This window comes from Ambystoma mexicanum, chromosome 9, assembly GCF_040938575.1.
Source record: "Ambystoma mexicanum isolate Mex_15411 chromosome 9, UKY_AmexF1_1, whole genome shotgun sequence".
NCBI lineage: Eukaryota > Metazoa > Chordata > Amphibia > Caudata > Ambystomatidae > Ambystoma > Ambystoma mexicanum.
In genome coordinates this window covers 181,255,172-181,275,648 of record NC_090931.1, presented here as the reverse complement: position 1 = coordinate 181,275,648, position 20,477 = coordinate 181,255,172, and the positions used below count along the sequence as shown (strand labels likewise).

The window sequence follows — 20,477 nt, the reverse complement described above, 5'->3', positions numbered from 1 at the left end:
CTAGCCGGGAGTCTCCTAAGGACCCTCCAGAAGCGGGATGACCAGAGCTAGAGTCTCCTCACCAGAGTGCAGGACCCAAAGAGTTGAAGGAAGCCCAACCGATATCGGAGATCCGCGACAGTGCTGTTTGCTACGCGCTGAAACCGCAAAGTGCTGCTGAACCAAAATGAGCCCGTAGCTGCGACGACCTCCCAAGTACAGACGCAGGAGTCCTCCAGACATCCTCCCTCTTGTCTTGACTGAGGCTCAGGAACACAGGGTCTGCACCACTGTAGCAGGACACAATCCAGCTAGACCACTCCTCTTCAAGCCAGAGGTACCGTTTAGACTTGGGATACTTAACTCATTGTCTTTTAGCTATGCTTTTCTCATTTGGAAATTGAAGTGGCTTACTTTTAGAGTTGATTCCAACTCTGTTTCCACGGGTTTAACAGCTTGTGAACCCTACAAGTGATTTTCTAACAAACACTCTAACTTTGTGCAAGACTTTGATTCTCAGAAGTGCCTCAGCTCCATAGACTTGTTTCAAATTGACTTTGGCTGTCCTGGCTCCCTGCAGACTCTTCTAGCCCATTGACTTTGATATTTGCTGTCCCTCATAGGTGGTAACTTGTTTCAGACTGTTACTGCTGGGAAAGGCTTGTCTGGATTTCATTGCAAGATTTAAGTTTCCTCACATATACTGAGAACATGTTAAACCTTTTTCTTTCTGGAACCTCAGAATCTGCAAAGTATAACTAGTGTGGTGTGTATATACAATCCATTACTGTCCTTGTGATTTGAGACACCTCAGGCTGTAGGAATTGTGTAAGAAGCGTTTCCGAAGATTATCCACTAAATTGTTCTGATTCTGAAGTCATTTTGAAGTATATTTACATCGTTGCATGAATTGCCTTTTTTTTTTTTTAAAGAACGCTTGTTTAAAAATGGTTAAATTATTTATAACGGAAACCTTGAGTGTTAGTAGTTTTTATGAATTTCATTGGAACAGCTCACATTTACCCCTCTTAGAAGCCTGGCTGCTTAGTCACACTACCAATGTGTGTAGTACAGACCTATACCAAAAGGTGGGTTACCTAATAACCAGATTGTGTAGTCTCGCACAGTGTGACTGCACCAATTCTTACCTAACTGTAACCAGAGACTGTTACCCTTCCTTCCAAGCCACCTGGGGATCCCGAAAACTACGACCCCAACCCTGGTGAGATCCCCTAGAGTCAAGAAAACCTGCGTTTTGAGCCATCTCACAATGTGCTGAGACCTTGCTGGGCTGCAATACAACAATACTGTGGGGACCTCGAGCCATTGTGCAGTGCACAATCTTCTGAATTTTCAAACTTGATGACAACTTTGGGGGCATCCTGCTGGACCTCCAGAGACTTGACTTGAGTCCCTGTCCCCTCATCAGAGCGTTGGACCAGATTCGCTATGAGTATCCGACTGGCGATATTCAGTCTTCTCCTGAAAAGGGTGCCAAAACCACAAAGCCGCAAAAAACTTTGCTTGGAGCATTCCCCATTGATCCCTCCTGCAAATTCCCTTTCAGTGTCTGGTCTTCAGTCATCGCAACAAGGAATTCAACAACTGTTTTTGGCTGCATATCCTGGAGACGTCCTGCTGCAAACTTATTCTATGCTGAGGTATTGTGTTGGCTGGGGTATTACTTATTCCTGTCAAGCTTTGAGGGTGATTAATGCGATTGCAAGTCCTTTCATCCAGTTCGTCCAGGACAAGGGCTGGAATCCTTCTAGTGTGTATTCTCTGAAGTCATCTGCACCCTAACTAACGCTAAAGCAAACTACTTACTGGTTTTTAAGAGACTTCTTCAGGAGCTCTGACTTTTCCTACATCTGTTCTTATCCCGACTTGTCTGTTGGACACTAGAGCACTCGTGACCCCCTCCTGTCACTGAGAACACCCCTGCTTCAAGAATAGGGAAAGACTTATACGATTTTGGTCCTTTTGCCTGAAATGTACTGTCTCAGATGTAAGATTTTTCCAAAGTCTTGATAGGACTTAGGACAGTTTTTCCAAACATCACTTTGACAAGATATATCGAACCTAACAACTCGTTGATTACTGTCAATTTTTCTGGGCACATCCATTACCCAGTAACTTGTACCAAGTCTGACTTTATAGGACAATAGCCTCTCAAATGTTTACTTTGGGAGTGGTGGGGTGGTATGGAAGAATGTTGGATCATGCTGCAAACGACATGCGAAACGGGCAACTTGCCTAGTCAGACTGTTCCCAATCATATAAAGTATCTCTACTGGAACTTCATTGTATAGAGTGCATAATCCTATAGTGTTTTCCATTCTGTTATGTACTCTGTATGTGGCATACATTACAGGAGGCTCTGCCTGGGCATTTATTTTCAATGAATGCGATGATCAAATTAACTAGATTTTCATTGTGCCATCAGGCATCCACTCATTCAGTCCTGTAAAACTTTGATTGTTCTGAAAAACAGAATGGTTGAACAGTAAGTAACCAGTCCAATTTTAAGCATTCAAATACATTACCTTTGTTAGTCTTGGCCACCCCAACAGTCTGAACATTAATTTTAATGAAAGCTTTTCCTCCAGTGTTTATAGCCACCTTTTTTGTTGCCTTATTCTGTGGCAAATACCTTGGAAAGAGGCTGTCTTTCAAACATTGGCAGCCCAGTTTGAGAGTTGTACAATTCCTAGAGCCTTGGCTGAAGTTGCATTCACTGGTTACACAGAACTAACCCAGATAATAAGTAAATGCCCACTCCCATGATTTAGTCCCAAAGTTTCTTCCTCACCACACTTCCTCTATTATGAGATCTGTTTGCCTCTAACCTCCCTTTTGGGTTGCTCGTGATTGTTACAAGTTTTTTCTCCTAGTTCATCTCAATTGGATATAAACCAAGCAATGGTAGAAACTCACTGCTAGCCAGAACTGTCAGGAACCGCCTCAACTTGGGGAGATGGTTTCTGGCAAAAAACTGGAGTAGGTCCAGGAAGGAACATGGTCCGAGGACAACGTGTTTCTCTCGCCTCCTTTGCACAGAGTAATTTTTGCAAAGATGGCTCCTCGCATAAATATAATCCCAAGTCTTGAGCAGCTGACCTTTTGCCCTGGGTTTCTTTGACAGTGCCTGCTGAACCTATGAGCAGAACGCTTGACAATTTTGATCAGGGTCTTGGAAGCCTAGAACACTGCATCCACCAGCAGTTGAAACTTTACCTGACTGTGGTATTGAGGGTGATATGGCATTTATAACCCGCCTGTACACGTGTTTCTAGGTGTGACAAGACAAGGACGGGGGTGGGGTGGAAACAGAGGGAGGACAAAACTATCTTACTAGGCCTTGTCATTCAGATCGTGCAGGGAGGGGATGGAGAAGAAGGGACGGTAATTTGAGGGTGCAGCCAGGGGGTGGCTCCTAAGTGCAGAGGGAGGGACTGCTTGCTGCTGCGGTGCACGAGTCTTCTGCGACACTCTCTGCATCAAAAACATCCAGAGCATAGCCGTATGCGGTCCGCTTGAGAGGCGGACTCCTGAACAAAGGGGCCGCTCATTCTGCCTCACAAACCAACATGCACAAGTCGTGGAGCAGTTTTTTAAGGCCGGGTCTGGATGCCCCATCCTGTCTGATGGTCACTGTGACTGACAGCACTTCCCCAAATAATTGCCCCTGAAGATGACCACACAAAGTGTCATCAAAACCGGTCGACCTCGTGGTGTTGTCAATATCCCTAAAATCTGGGGATACGATGTATAAATTCAGCCATCAGTGCTGATTGTCCGTTGGACATATTGGCCACTTTAATTTGATGAATGTTGTTTACTCAGTTATGAGCAGCTACGGTAGCAAATGACTTACCGTCTATTTTCATGTTTATAGACATACCTTCTTTTTAATATATTGGGGGGCGTGGGGGGCACCTAATCCTCTTTGTATCGCACTTCGTGTTCACATTCCCCCCGAGGGTGAATACATTTTGCCAAAAAGGAAATATTCCCTTGTCAAATGTTCAGTGTGCGAGTGAGATTGGGACTGAATTCAATCCAGTTTTAGGTTCTCTAATAGACGCATTGTAGGAATAGGGTTGGTTTAGGTTTTCTTTGTAGGCGGTGCACCAGCTCTTGTCTAGGACAGCGCACCCCATAGGGATAGGGTGTGCGTCTGGTTAAGGATAGCGTATAGTGGACCCATTTAGTGTCTTATTTGAAATGTGTGTTTTTTTTAAAGTGATGCATGTCCTACCCCGTTTTTGTGTGATATCTGGGTTACAGATGCAGACCATTAGTGCTGGGTTGTGGGGTGGGCAAGAGGCAGTGCGAGGTGCAACTGGACAGGCAGGGACCTGGGCTCAAATTCAGAGGGTGGCCAGTGCATGGAACAGACGGGTCATCAGCAGGTAAGAGGAAGAGAGGAAGGTCTTGCTTCCAGAATCGAAGATGGTTTGGCTCCAGTTTGAGGGGCAGGGAGGCTGTTCCAGAGGGAGGCCTGAGCCGAAGAAAGATGTGCTCCCAACTCTCTGCTTGGAAAAGTGGCTGACCCTCAGAGTTGGAGTTGGAGGTGGATGAGCGGAGAGCTTGAAGTGTCGGGGTTCAAGGTCTTTTGTGGGTGAGAGTTCGCGCAGACTTGATTGTGTAGAGACTTTTGCAGGGAGTTGGGAAGAAAAGAAAATGCACACAACTTTCCTTAACCACCTTTTTCAGAGATCTGTAGCTGCCAGCTCACAAGATGGAGGATTGGGCTGGAACCCAGGGCAAGATGGTGCTTTCTCTCAGTAACATTCTTCTATGGAATGTTGAGGACAGGTTGGACCTTTTCCCAACTGCCTTTCATCAAAATTGTCCAATGAGGAAGTCTGTTTTTGTTTCAGCTCTGAGGCCTACAGCTGAGAAGAGTTTTGTATTGGAGTTAAGAAGATTTTCGAACAGCAGCAACAATAATTACTGGTGGGAGCACATCGATTTGAGTTGTTCATTTACTTGAGTATTTTATTATACCTCAGACAGCATTATACACAGCACTGACATCAACTCTGTAATAGACAGCAACTGTTACAAAATGTGCCTTGGATGTTGTGGAAATAATTGATTTATGGAGCAAGACAAGGGAAGTAATGTTTATTGGTCAAAGTAAACAAAAGAAGTCCACTTTAGTGTCAGCACAGTACTTTAGAAAGGAAGGTGGCGCTTTGAAGTATTCGGCTTCCTCATAAATGTCAGTCGGTGAAATTATTTCTTTAGAACTAAATAATACTGTTTAATACCTGTGGTCACCACTAGATGGCAGTCACGCCTCGCGCTGTAACCCTGAGTTTGTAAATAAAGCAACCAATCACTCTTGGAAGTCGTGCTTTCCGCAATAAACTCCAGAGAAGGAAGCAATCTAAAATAGAATTGTCAAACGTTGATCTGATCAGAGAGTTGGAGGTGGATCAGCAGAGAGCTCGAGAAGGTAAGGGAGAGTTGGAGGTAGTGCTGACACAGGCCCCACAAAGCCTTGTGGACGATGCAGTGTTTTGAACTGGATCCTTGCTGCCACTTGGAGCGAATTTCAGAGCTGGGGAGATATGATCCCTGGGCTTGAGGCCAAGGACCAGTCTCGCAGTCCTGTTCTGGATAAGATGTAGAGGATGGAAGAAAGATTGCAGTAGTACAATCTTGAGAGGACCAGCGCTCTGGAGACTGTGAGCTTCTGGGGGAAAGTAAGGGAGGGAAGAATACCTCTGAAGAGGTGCAGCTGATAGTTTGACTTCTCAGAGACGTCAGAAATGTGAGGAGAGAAGGAGATGGCGAGTCGAAGATGACCCCAAGGTGCTTAGCCTCACAGGTAGGAGAAAGAAGAGGACCCCAGAGATGGAGGAAAGGAAGGGAGCTGGTGTTCCGATGAGGAGGATCTGTCTTACTAGCATTGAGGCAGAGATCGGGAATGAGGAGTAAGACGGTTGAGGGGAGCTTGAAAGAGCTGGGCGTCATCCACATAACACTTATTGGAGCAGAGGGCAGCGATGCAGTCGGCGAGAGGACCCAGCCAGATTCAGCTAAGCACATCAGTCTGCTGGTGAAAACTCATTGGGGCGGGCTGTGACTAATCGAGGGATTTAGTCACTTCTCCAAAGGGTGAACCTTGTTTGAAAGTGAGGCAGCTTACATTATTTAATAAGTCAAGTTAAGATGGAAAACTCTAGTCGGTGTCCTTATTCTGACCCGCCACAGGGATCAAACCATTTTTGTTTTCGATGCCTTGCGTTTTCCTGAGTAGCAGTGCTCGCAGCCCAGATTTACAAATTATTGAGATTTAATCACCCAGCTGATTGTGGATGAAAGGGGACAATGGAGCCTTTGCTGAAAACTTTCGTATTTCGTGGAGCTTGTGGATTACTTTGTCTCCCAACTGTGTGCCACATTCTTTATTGATGCTAACTAGCACTCAGTGCGGTAAGTCATTGACTAATGCTTTAACCACTGCTTGCGTGTCTGCTTGGCGAGTGGGGTACCCCGCTACCCAGCTCAAGAACATATCGAATTACTAGAATTAATTTCCACCCTGCTGCTCTAAGCGGTCTGATTAAATCGCACTGCATATTGGCGAATGGTGCCCAGGGAATAGTGCGTGCTCCTTGACTGACAGTTCTCATTTCCATCTTTCTATGTTAATGCTACTTGGGTATAGCTTCCCCTTCGAGGGGATTGGGTCCTCCGACGTATTCCATATCTATGACATGTAATCACCACAGCTGTGCTGCTTCGGAAACTTTTTTCGGCGTCTGCGTCCTGCGTCGATGCGCCGTCGTCGAGGGCCTCCTCCGACGTCCGACGTCATCCGATGTGATAAGTAGGACGCACGACGCCCGTAGCCTCAGTTCCATTTTTTCCGCGAACGTGTTGCTTCGTGATTCTCGGTTCACGCCTCGACTCTTTGGAGTTCTGTTCGTCTCGGTTCTTCGAACCTGTTCGTTTTGTGCAAATCCTTCGTGCAAAGATGTCTTCTACTTCGTCTTCGACCCCGCGTCCGGGTTTCAAGAAGTGCGGGGAGTGTGAGTTCAAGATGTCGGTGACGGACTCGCACGACGCCTGCCTCTGGTGCCTCGGGGAGGCCCACGACACAGATGACTATCGACTGCCAGTCGCTCACGTCCAAAGCCTTACGCGAACGTAAGAAGTTGTTGTCGGTAGGTCGGGTGTCCAAGCCCAGGATATCGAAGTCTGCGGGGCTTTCGACGGATGATTCGAGGGGTGACTCTCCGCGTCATCGTCGGAAGTCTCGTGGGTCTCCTTGTAGGAGTCGGTCTCGCCACTCCTCCGCCTCTTCGAGGCGTTCTCGGAAGCGCCGACACCGGTCGTCTTCCAGGTCCTCCTCGGAGGACTCTGCCCGGCACGTCGCTTACCCCACCAGCCGTGCGACGCCGGAGGAATGGGCTTCCTTCGGGAAGAAAATGCTGGCGATTCTTGAGTCGCAGGGTACTAAGCCGTCCGCGCCCCCGAGTGGGGTCGGTCGAGAGACACCGCTCGCATGAGTGGTCGGCACGAGTCACGGGAGAGGTCCCGTTCGGACAAGGAGACTCGTTCTCGCCGTACCCGTTCCAGGTCCCGGTCCTCGACTCGTTCGAGACCGTGTGCACCTGTGAAGTCTTCGAGGAAGACATCGACGTCGAGGGCGTCGACACGCTTTCTCGAGGCTCCGGCTTCGAGGAAGTCGTCGAGGCCGTCGACGCTCGGGTCGTCGAGGGACACGCTCGGGGCTCCGGCCTCGAGGGCTGTGTCGACGCCGCCGATGCTGGAGGCGCTGCGTCTGACGTCGACGCCGATTTCCTTGGCGCCGATGCCGGTTCTCTCGGCGCCGATTCGCTCGACGCCTTTCATGTCGGAGGTACCCGGTGGCACGGGAGAACCCCCTAGGAAGGCTCTGGTTAAGAGCAAGCACTCTCGGGTGCCTTCTTTTCGCCACCTGGACTATATTTCAGAGGCGGATGAGGATTCTGATGGCCTGGTTCCTAGTCAGGTTCCAGATGAAATTGTCTCGGGCCATAGTCAGTTTGTCGATTTGAGACAGTCACTGCATGATGCCAGTGGACTGGACACCTCTCCGGAGGTGGAGTTTTGTAGGCCTGAGCCTGGCTCTCATGCCGATTCCTCGTACCGGCGCCTTATGGCTAGGGTTTCTGAGTACTTGGGATGGTCTGCTCCCCCAGGGGAGTTTGTGCAGGATGATCTGACGGACATCCTTGATGTTGGTCCCCCAACTGACCCGGTACTGCCGTTCCATATGGCTTTACAGAGAAGGGTGGCGGCGGCTTGGACTGCTCCAGAGAGTCTCCCGGCGGTGGGCAGATCCTTGTCGCGAAAATACCGTCCAGCCAGTAGCGACCCCTGCTACTTGACCAGGCACCCCACTCCGGAGAGTTTGGTGGTGCAGGCGCCCACGGCCCCGGCAAAGCAGGCGTCGTACCCTACCATCCCTCCTGATGGGGACGACAAACATTTTGATGGCTGGGCGAAGAAAGTGTTTTCTTCTGGTGGTATGGCGCTTCAGGCGGCCAACTCCATTTGTGCCTTGTCTCGGTTTCACACACTCTCTGTGGAACTGTGTTGCGTTGGCGGCTGAACATATTCCCGAAGGGGACGAACGGGATGGTTTCCTTGCTATGGTCCAGGATGGTAAGGATGCCATGTGTGAGTCCGTTCAGTCGGGTTTGGATTTACCTGAATGCGTCAGTAGGTCCATGGCGGCGAGCACCGTGATACGCAGGTTTGCGTGGTTGCGGAAGTCGGGGTTTGCTCCTGATGTGCAGTCCCGGCTCCTCACCATGCCCTTTGACGGTGAACACCTTTTTGGCAGCAAGGCTGACGAGAGCCTTGAGAGGTTGCAGACCTCAAAAGCTGCAGCGAAGTCGTTGGGCGCTGCAGTTCGCCAACCTCCGCCTTTTCGTCCTAGGGGACAGCAGTGGAGGGGTGGTTCCTTTCGCTATTACTCATCCTTCAGTAAAGCGAGAGGAGCTGGCAGTCAAAGAGGCCATCGCAGGGGTACCAGAGGTGGACGACAGGGTATCCGTGGTGCCAAGGCTGCTCGGGCAGTTGCCTCTTTGCCCTCCGGTAACGCTGCAGCTGCTCCCACTCAGTCGTGAGGCCATGTCCCATGGTTCGCCGGTTGGGGGAAGGCTGGCGCAGCATCTTGTAGAGTGGCAACCCTTTCGGCACAGGCCTCGCGAAAATCCACCGGGGAACCTCTCTTTGCAGAGTCCGGATCCGCTCCTTGCGCAGGAAATTCAAGCCCTGCTGGAGAAAGGCGCCATAGAACTGGTGCCTGTAGCGGAGAGGAACAAGGGATGGTATTCCCCTTATTTTTTTGATTTCGAAGAAAGACAGGGGATTGAGACCCATCATGGACTTGCGCGGTTTGAACAAACTCCTCAGGAAGGACAAGTTCAAGATGGTTACTCTCTCTCAAGTCCTCCAGGCCCTTCAGCTTCAGGACTGGTTGGTGTCACTCGACCTCAAGGATGCTTACTAACATGTGCCGATCCATCCCAAGCACAAGAAGTACCTGAGGTTCGCGGTTGGCGACTCGCACTTTCAGTTTCGGGTCCTGCCGTTCGGATTGACCTCCGCCCGAGGGTTTTCACCAAGCTCATGGTGGTGGTGGCAGCGCATCTCAGGCAAGGGGGGATTCACGTCTACCCCTGGTGAGGGCTCTTCACATTCAGCAGATGGTGCACAAGTTTCAGCATGCCCAGACGCTCCCTGCGTTCGAGTTCTTGAGGTTGCTCGGCCTCATGGCATCCTGCATTCTTCTGGTGCCAGAGGCTCGCCTGCGGATGAGATCTTTGCAGTGGGCACTCAAGACGCAATGGTCGCAGTCCTCCGGCAGGATGTCGGACCCGGTTCAGGTGCCGCCCTCGGTCGCCCGGGATCTTCTGTGGTGGGTCGTCGAAGGCAACTTGATGAAGGGGGCTCCATTTTGGCTTCCCTGGCCGAAGGTGACGATCGTGACGGATGCATCCCTCACGGGATGGGGAGCTCATGCCAACGGGCTGACAGTCAGCAGTCGTTGGTCTCCGTTGGAGTCCAGACTCATATCAATCTTTGAGCTGAGGGCCATCAGGCTAGCCCTGAAGGCTTTTCTGCCGACTGTGCGAGGAAAGAGTGTCCTGATCCTGACGGACAATACAGTGGCCATGCACTACCTCAACAAAAAGGGGGGGGGCGGGGTCACTTCCTCTGTGCAGGGAGGCGATGCAGCTCGAGTTCTGGGCCATCCAGCAGGAAGTTTCGATCTCGGCAGTTCATCTGGCCGGAGACGAGAACGTGACGGCGGACGCTCTGAGCAGGCAGAGCGCAATCTCTCACGAGTGGGAGGTGGCTCAGGAGATTCTCCTGGAGATCTTCGCCCTTTGGGGGACCCCTCAAGTGGATCTCTTTGCCTCCAGTGTCAACCGGAAGTGCGAAAGGTTTTGCTCGCGGGAATTTCCTCCAAAAGGAGCCTTAGGAGACGCGTTCGTGGTGGAGTGGTCATTCCCGCTGCTGTACGCGTTTCCTCCAGTCCCCGTCATCCCGCAAGTGCTGCGGAGGTTACGGAAGTTCGGTTCCTGGATGATCCTCATTGCCCCGGCGTGGGCTCGGAGGACGTGGTACCCGGACCTTCTCGACTTATCCATCTGCCCTCCACGTCGTCTTCCCTACCGAGAAGATCTGCTCTCACGGGAGGGGGGTCAGGTTCACCATCCAGAGGTCAGATCCCTCAACCTTCACGCTTGGCTTCTGAAAGGTTGAGGTATAAGGATTGGGACCTCCCTGAGGACGTGATGGAGGTGTTGCTTTCGGCCCGAAGGCCAGCAACAAAGTCTCTGTACCGTTGCCGTTGGCGTAAGTTCTGCGACTGGTGCAGAGTTCAGAATGTGGATCCTTTTGCATGTGACATCCCCATGGTTCTGTCCTTTTTACTTTCTTTGGCCCACAGGGGCTTGCAAGTGGGTACCGTTAAATGTTACCTGGCGGCGCTGTCCATCTTTAAGCGCTCGTCTGAAGAGTGTTCTTACTTTAAAATCCCTTTGATTTCACAGTTTCTGAAAGGGCTCACTAATGTGTTCCCTCCGTCACCTTTCCTGGTGCCCGGTTGGGATTTAAACCTTGTTCTTAAGTTTCTTATGGGTGCTCCGTTTGAGCCTTTACATTCTTGCCCTTTGGGGCTGTTAACTCTGAAAACTGTGTTTTTAGTTGCGGTTACTTCCGCTCGCAGAGTGAATGAGTTACAGGCACTTTCAGTTAAGCCTCCCTTCACTGTATTTCACAAGGACAGGGTTGTCCTTAGAGTTCGTCCTTCTTTTCTTCCGAAGGTAGTGACGGAATTTCATTTGGCCCAGAAGGTTGTTCTTCCGGCATTCTATCCTCCTGCGCATCCTGGTAAGGAAGAGGAGAGACTCCATAGGCTTGATCCTAGGAGAGCTTTAAGCTTTTATGTTTCACGCATGTCCCGGGTCAGAGTGGACGATCAACTCTATTGGTTACGCTGGAAAGCGTTTGGGGCAAGCTGTGACGAAACACTGTGTCTCGCTGGATTATTTTGGCCATCTCGGAGTGCTACCGCTTGGCGGGTAAGGACCCACCGGCTGGCTTGCGGGCCCATTCTACCAGGGGTATGGCTGCGTCTACTGCCCTGCAGAGGGGTGTTCCTATTCGCAACATCTGTGATGCAGCCACCTGGGCTTCAGTACATACATTTGTACGTCACTATTCCCTCGATTCCATCCGAGCACAGGATCTGGCCTTTGGCAAGGCGGTCCTTTGCTCTGCTATTTGATTGGCTATTCTAAATCTTGATTCTAAATTCTTTCCCTCCTCCTTGCTCTGGTACTGCTTTGGGAGTCTGTCATAGATATGGAATACGTCGGAGGACCCAATCCCCTCGAAGAACAAGTTACTTTCTTACCTGGTAACGTTCTTTCGATGGGATGGTCCGACGACTTATTCCATATCGCTCCCGCCCTGCCTTCCCCGCTGCAGAATTTCTTTTGCGATTGCAGCTTACGTTCCGCAAGGCTTTGTGTCTGACTGGCAGTTGACTAGTGTCACACGTTCTGGGGGAAAAAACTACAACTGAGGCTACGGGCGTCGTGCGTCCTACTTATCACATCGGATGACGTCGGACGTCGGAGGAGGCCCTCGACGACGGCGCATCGACGTCATCGACGCAGGACGCAGACGCCGAAAAAAGTTTCCAAAGCAGCACAGCTGTGGTGATTACATGTCATAGATATGGAATACGTCGTCGGACCATCCCATCGAAAGAACGTTACCAGGTAAGAAAGTAACTTGTTCTTCTCATTGAAGTATGTTAATCCGGTTGAACAAGGGCTGGGGAACGTTCCACTGGCTCTGATGTGTGTAAATGTCATTGCCTGTAGGGGCTCACTAGCATAACTCAATTTTCAGCAACATCCTGTCACCCTCAAAAAGAATCCAATTTGAATAGTTATGGGTTTGGGCAACTTTAAGATATCAGTATTTGTGAGGCGATTTGTGCGTGCAAGTAAGTCGTGCCTAAATAATGCCCTTTGGTTTTGCACAACTGCAATATTTGCAGAACTCCAATTTTTGACATGATTCCTTATGCCCTTTTCAGTCAGTGCTGTTAGAGTACCAATGTTTCTTCTTTGTATGCTACATAAAGCAATGTGGACGACATCCTGGCCATGTTTCATTGTACCACCTTGGCAGTTTGTTATCCAAATCAAATTTAATGGCACTGTTGGCGTAATTAACACCCTTTTTGTCCTCCCTTTTTAGTGTTCACATGAAGATTGAAGAGAAGATCTCCCTGACCTGTGGCCGGGATGGTGGTCTGCAGAACATGGAGCTCCATGGAATGATCATGCTGAGGATTACTGAAGAGAAGGTTGGCAGGGTCCGCATCCATGTAGATAATGAAGACAAAAAGGGAGTGCAGCTACAGGTGAGGATGTGGTCAAAAGTAGGCCTTGCCAACCATGCAAGGAGTTTGTAACAAAGTTGCTGATGTGTCAGAAGCTCTCACAAGCATGTGCCAAGAGTGGCAGTGGAGTGCTTATTTGATTCAGGTACCGTAGACAAATTATCTTTGTGTTTTTTTGACTGCTGGTGTTGAGAAAATTAAAATGGTAACATGCACTGTATATGATACGCAATGTCAAGAGAAGGTGGAAGAACTATAAACATCAACATTTTTGTAGTGGCTTTTTGTTAGCTTGTGATGGCTTTGTTCGCTTTACATAATATATCAAAAGATGTTTGCCAAGAAGTGGAAACGGAATGTAGTCAAATCGTACATAAATTGGTTGACTAGAAAATGTATTTCGAGTAGATTGTGTCCTCCAACGTATTCCTCATCTTAGATGTATTCCATCCAGCTTAAGCTTCTTCAGAAAACATTTTTGGCAGAGGGCGCCGAATGTCAAATCGATGGTCCCTCGAAGGCCTCCGTCGAGGGTGATGTCATCAGGTGTATAAGTAGCACGCGCGGCGCCCGTTTGCCTCAGTTCCGTTTTTCCGCAGTATACGTTGCTTCGGAGATTTGGGGCGCCTCAAGTTCTGAGAGAATAGTAAATAACATTGAATATGTCCTCGTCATCGACCGCGAGATCGGATTTCAAAAAGTGCTAGTCGTGCAGTTCAAAAATGTCGATCACAGACCTGCACCGAGAGTGTTTGTGGTGCCTCGGAGAAGGCCACGACATGGAGGCCTGTACGAAGTGTCAGGCGATGACGGGGAAGGCCTTGTGAGAAAGGAGGGGAAAACTACAGGTAGGTCGCAAATCCAACCATAAAGCCTCTAGCGTCGAGGTCCCATGAGGAGAAATCTCCTCGACGCGAAAGGCATCGGTCCAGGTCCCGAAGCGATTCCCCTCAGACGAATCCCCAAAAAGGATGAAATGTCCCACTAAACATTAATCATCCGAAGAATGGGAAGCATTCAGGGTCAAAATGGAGGTGTTCGAGAAAGCAAAGCCTCGGGCCGTGCCTTCCTCGGAAGCCGGCCGGGAGCGTCATTGCTCCGACACTCATGCGCCCTCGAGCCCGGGTGATAGAAAGAGGAAGGATAGAGAACCTTCTAGGACGCTGAGCGAGAAAAGCCGCTCAAGTCGACGGCTCGAGGTGACCGCCGTCTGAGACCGAACACACCTCGAAGGGCAAGTCTTCGAAGAGCGCCTCGACGCCGTTGAAGACTGGTATTGCGCCAACGTCATCGATGCCTTTGTCGACCCCAAAGCCCTCGACGGCAAAACCCCAGTTCGGCAAAATCAGCCAGAAAAAGGGAAAGAACCTGTAATCCATTCAGGGCCCATTAATACGCCTCTCCTCCACCTCTCCCAGAAAAGGTTTACAGAAATCTGATAAGGAGATAGTACCTTTTGGGCTAGAATATGGCACCCCAAATGTCCCAGAATGCCTGTTTTCAGAAGAAAGCAGGATGAGGGAGTTGGTTGAATCACTGCACAATGCAAGTGGTATTGATACATCTACTGAAAATGACTTTGGTAGACCAGAACCAGGAGAACATGCCAGTCCAACCTACCGTCAGCTAATGACAAAGGTAATAGATTTAGGGTGGGCCAGACCTCAGCCCAATTCATCCAAGATGATCTAATAGACATATTGGATCATGGTCTTACTGAAGACCCAATACTACCTTTTCACGTAGCCTTGCAAAATTGGGTGGCCAAGAATTAGGAGACTCCGGATTCTATTCCGCCAGTGAATAAATCCCTTACTTCAGAATAGCACCCTGCCAGTATCGACCCCGGCTATCTCTCTAAACATCCCACTCCCGAGAGTTTGTTCATACAGGCAGCCATAGCTTCTAACAAACTGGCGTACCCTTCTATCCCTCCGGATAGGGACGATAAGCGTGTGGGTGGCTGGCCATGGAAGGTATTTTCAGCTAGGAGTATGGCATTAAAATCAGCCAACTCCACATGTGCCTTGGCAAAGTTTTCGTACACTCTGTGGGAGTGCATTGCAATGGCGGCGGAGCACATACCAGAAGGGGACGAAAGGGAAGGATTCCTAGCCATTATTGGAGATGGGAAGGAGGCCATGCAGGAATCCCTTGAATCTGGATTGGACACTGTAGATAGTGTGAGCAGGTCCATGGGCACTAGCACAGTAATGCACAGATTTGCGTGGCTACGGAAGTCTGGTTTCGCACCAGACGTGCAGAACAGTCTCCTGAACATGTCCTTTGACGGGTCTGACCTTTTTGGCAGCAAGGCTGACGAGAGCTTTGAGAGGTTGCAGACCTCAAAGGCAGCTGCCAAGTCTTTGGGAACTGCCATCAGGCAACCTCAGCCTTTTCGTGCACCAGGTCAATCTTGGAGGGGACGATCCTATCGTTACTACTCATATGGAAAGGCGAGAGTAATGGCCAGTCAAAGAGGCCAGAGAAAGGCCACTCGCGGTGGACGAGGAAAACTTGCAAAGTCAGCTCCAGCCTCTCTGCCATCAGTGGCTGCAGCAACCGCCTCAAAACCACTTTGAGGACTTGCATCACAAGACACCTGTAGGAGGCAGGCTGTCACAGCATCTGCAAGAATGGCGAGCCATTACTTCAGATGTTTGGGCTTTAGAAATAATAGCCCATGGTTACGGCCTTCCTTTTCTAACGCAACCTCAAAGCAATCCACCAAGGAGACACCCTTTGAAGTTTTCAGACCTGCTCCTACAGCAGGAAGTTTTAACCCTGCTGGTGAAAGGTGCTATAGAACCAGTACCTGCAGCGGAGAGTAACAAGGGATGGTACTCCCCGTATTTTTTGATCCCCAAAAAGGACGGAGGACTGAGACCCATCCTGGACTTAAACTTGAACACGTTCCTCAGGAAGGACAAGTTCAAGATGGTTACCCTCATATCCTTCAGGCCCTTCAACTTCAGGATTGGTTGGTGTCATTGGACCTCCAGGATGCTTATTTTCATGTGCTGATTCATCTCAAGCACAGAAAATACCGGAGGTTCGTAGTTGGCGCCTCACACTATCAGTTTCGAGTCCTGCAATTTGGATTGACCTCCGCCCGAGGGTCTTCACCAAACTGATGGTGGTGGTGGCAGCGCACCTCAGGAGAGGGGGGGGATTCACGTCTTCCCCTACCTGGACGATTGGCTGATCAGAGCACGTTCTGCCGAACAGGCACTAGATCACCTGAAAGTCACCTGCCACTTCCTCCACAGACTGGGCTTCTCCCTCTTTTTCAAGAAGTTACAAATGACACCAATGGCTCACATCCCGGGGAAAGAGCTCGCCTCCCAGGTCGAGGGCTCAAGACATTCTTCAGAGGGTTTCCGTATTCCAAAATGCCCAAAATCTTCAGGCCTACGACTTCTTAAGGTTACTTGGCCTCATGGCATCCTGCATCTTTCTGGTGTCAGAGGCACGTCTGAGAATGAGATCCCTTCAATGGGCTCTAAAGACTCAAATGGTCCCAGTTCTCGGGTCGAATGACGGATCTTCTCCAGATTATGAACAATGTTCGTCAAGATCTTCTATGGTGGACTTGTTCAGAGAATATCCTGAAAGAACTTTTTTGACAACCATGGCCGGAGATGACGGTAGTGACGGACGCCTCACTCAAGGGGTGGGGAGCTCATGCCAACGATCTGACAATCAGCGGTCGTTGGTCTCCATCGGAGTCCAAACTACACATCAACCTTCTGGAGCTGAGAGCAATCAGACTAGTGCCGAAAGCTTTCCTGCCATCTGTCAGGGGAAAGAATGTCCTGATAATGACGGACAACACAGTCGGCATGCATTATCTAAACAAGAGGAGGTGTAGGGTCACTACCTCTGTGCAGAGAAGCAATGCAACTCTGGTATTGGGCAATTCAAGAAGGAATCTAACGGCAGTTCACCTAGTCGGGGAAGAGAAAATGACGGAAGATGCTCTGAGCAGGCAGAGCACGGTGTCCCACGAATGGGAACTGGCTCAGGAAGTATTTTAAGAGATCTTTGCCCTTTGGGGAACCCCTCAAGTGGACCTATTTGCGACCAGAATCAACCGGAAGTACGAAAGGTATTGCTCAAGGGAATTTCCCCCGAGAGGAGCCCTGGGGGACGCTTTCGTGGTGGAGTGGAATTTCCCACTATTGTACACGTTCCCTCCGATTCCCGTCATTCCTCAGGTCATCAGGAGACTGAGACGCTTCAGGAGCCGCATGATCCTAATTGCCCCGGATTGGGCCAGGAGAACGTGGTACCCGGACCTTCTAGACATGTCCATCTGTCCCCCAGTACGTCTTCCTCAGAGATAACCTTATCTCTCAAATGGAGGGCCAGGTTCTCCATCCAGAGGTCAAAACGCTCAACCTTCACGCTTGGTATCTGAAAGGCTGAGATACAAGGATTGGAACCTTCCAGATGACGTCATGGAGGTGTTGCTTTCGGCAAGAAAGCCAGCAACAAAATCTCTATACCGTTGCCATTGGAAAAAGGTTTGCAACGGGTGCAGAGAAAAGCATGTCGATCCCTTTCTATGTTCTATTCCGGAAGTTCTGTCCTTCCTCCTGACCCTAGCACAGAGGTCTAAATGTTGGAACCATTAAAGGATATCTTGCGCCACTTTCCATCTTCAATCGCTCATCGGAAGAATGCTTCTACTTCAAAATTCCTTTGATAGTACAATTCTTAAAAGGACTCACTAATGTGTTTCCTCCTTACCCATTTGAAGTGCCAATTTGGGATCTCAATTTGGTCCTAAAATTCTTAATGTATGCTCCTTTTGAGCCTTTGCATGCTTGTCCATTAAGATTACTGACATGGAAAACTGCTTTCCTAGCTGCTTTAACATCTGCAAGAAGAGTGAGTGAATTGCAGGCAGTCTTCTGGGCCACCCTATACTGTGTTCCATAAGGACAGAGTTGTGTTGAGGGTTAAACCCTCATTTTTACCAAAAGTGGTATCTGATTTTCATTTAAGTCAGAGAATTGTCTTACCTGCATTCTATCCTCTACCTCATCCTTGTAAGGAGGAGGAAAGATTACACAGGTTGGATCCAAAAAGAGCTTTAAGCTTTTACTTCTCTAGGCTTTCTAAGCTTAGAGTGGACAATCTGTTTATTGGCTACACAGGAAAGAAATTGGGCCAGTCAATGACGAGCAAACAATATCACGTTGGATTGTGCTTTGTATTTCAGAATGCTACACAAAAAGACCCACCAGAAGGTCTAAGGGCTCATTCCACCAGAGGCATCGCCTCTTCAACAGCCCTACAAAGAGGTGTTCCTATAAGGTCCATTTGTGAAGTAGCAACTTGGTCCTTGCTGCATACTTTCTTAAAATTCTATAGCCTGGACGATTCCCAGTCTAAGGAGCTTAATGTTGGTAAAGCAGTAATATACTCGGCCATCTAAGCGTATCGGAAAATCTAACCCATCCTCCAGAGGAATTGTCCATACTGCTTTGGGAGTCTAAGATGAGGAATACGTTGGAGGACACAATCCACTTGAAGAACAGGTTACTTACCCACTGGTAATGTTCTTTCGATTGGATGTTCCTCCAACGTATTCCTCACCGCCCTCCCATCCTACCCCTCTGTAGATTTTTCCGGGCTATTGCCACTCCAACTCTCGCAAGGCAAATACCTGTCTGCTGGCACAGTCTACACAATGAAAAATCAATAATGAAGGGGGGGAAAACAGAACTGAGGCCAACTGGTGCCGCACGTGCTACTTGTTAGGCAGAAACCTGTGCAGTTCCCTTGGGGACCACTGCAAAAGATTTAAGACTACAGGTGTTGGCAGTAAACCCACTTGGTAGCAGTCTGTACCACCCAGATTTACCTGGTAGCTGTGGCTGAGCAGTCAGACTTCCCTCAAGAAGAGTTAGGCAGTATGCAAAGTATACACAATAGGCACTCTGATACAACAATACAAGCAAACACTGACCAAAGCTTTGGTATCAAAGTGTATTAATTATTTATTTAAAAACGCACTGTTGAAAACACTCCAGCACTCTTATTGTAAAATATTCTAAACAGTTACTATTATAATATATACACCCCTTTTTCCTTATCAGACAAGTCACTGTAAAACACCACTTATTTTCATACAGAGGTGAGCGCTTAACTAGATGGCACTCCAATAAGTTTGTGAGAAAGGGAGGGAAAAAGACAGAATATGGAAAGGTACACCACTCTAAGATTCAGGAACACTGTTAGCAAGGCAGAAGAGCAAAAGTCACTGGTGAGCCAAAGTCCAAAGGCTGGGCCTACTCTTAGAGAGAGCAGAGCACAAATGCGCCCAAGATCACAGTTACACTAGGCTTAGAAAGTCTTGCAGAGGGTTCGAAAAGAGTTTAGAGAGGCTTAGAAAAGTTTAGCCAGGGTGTCCCAGGTTCGAAAGCCGGGGGCTAAATCTACCCTGTGCAGTCGGTAGCAAGGGAAGCCAGGCGGGACACGGTACCTTAAGTGGGAAGGATCCTCCAGCGGTGGCAGATGTTCCTGGTAGTGGGTGCAAGTTGCGTCGTCGTCCAGGGGAAGAGAAGATCTCAACTTGGAGGAAAGATGAAGGTCGTTGCACTACCAGGGCAGAAACCAGCCGCTGAGTTTTCCGGTTAAAGGCGGTACCTTTTGTTTTGCGGTCGTGGTAAAACGTGGTATCCCGGTTGCCGGGGTGCTTGGCACAGGCAAGGCAGCCACGAGGTATGTCGGGAAGGCGAAGAGACGGTGAAACTGGTTATCCCCACCAGTCAAAGGAAGAAGACTCTCCGGCGGGAGTTCTCCTCAGTCGTTGGGAAAAAGTGGTGAGACGGTCCAGCAGGGCTCCACTGGTGGTGGTGTCGTGGCAGGTCGGCTCAGCTTCTCCCTCATCGGATTCTTAGGTCCTGTGGCGACTTCTGAAGTTCCAGTCCCCAAAGCCCTGCTTTTATGCAGCAAACCCCCATTCACTCAGCCTAGCTGTCACTCAAACATGCTAAGTGGTGAGCCGGCCGGGTCACCACTTGGGCCAATCAGGATGGAGTGCGACTTGAGTTGCCTAGGCAACTCAGTCCAGGGTGCCTAAATTCCCCTCCACCCCTCCCAAGTACCCCAGACAGTGGCACCACTTTGGAGGGCTTCTGTGGAGAAGCCCGCCAGAAAGTGGAACAAAGGGCTCGACTTGGGTTGGAGTCACAGAAGAGAACACAAACTCCATTTTAGAATCAAGTTTTGGCAAAAAATACCAACCGGAGAATTAATATTAATTAAATAAACCGGCGGTATGTTCGAGGCTACTGTAAATAATTAAATAAAGATAGCCTAAAACAATGGGAAATCCCATAGGAAAATATTCGCGGTTGAATATAAAAAGTAGTTTCTGATGTTTGTTAATCTGCTTAGAATCACATGCTGTGCATAGGTCCGACATCCAGTGGTCACTGCGGAGTATTGCATTTTGTTTTTCGTAGTCGAAAAGGGGACGTCGACAAGGCGTGTCTGTAACACTATCCCTATAGTGACGTGCGTTGTACCCACAATCCCTCACGCG

At 49.2% G+C, this 20,477-nt stretch overlaps 1 protein-coding gene across 1 annotated transcript in view; it reads left to right on the top strand.

The window, feature by feature from the left end:
• ARCN1 (archain 1) overlaps positions 1-20,477 on the top strand; it is a 343,782-nt gene that overhangs the window by 105,127 nt on the left and 218,178 nt on the right. Inside the window, exon 6 of the mRNA XM_069614428.1 lies at positions 12,775-12,940. Coding sequence (XP_069470529.1) covers positions 12,775-12,940 — 166 coding nt within the window. The remainder of the gene's footprint in view (positions 1-12,774; positions 12,941-20,477) is intronic.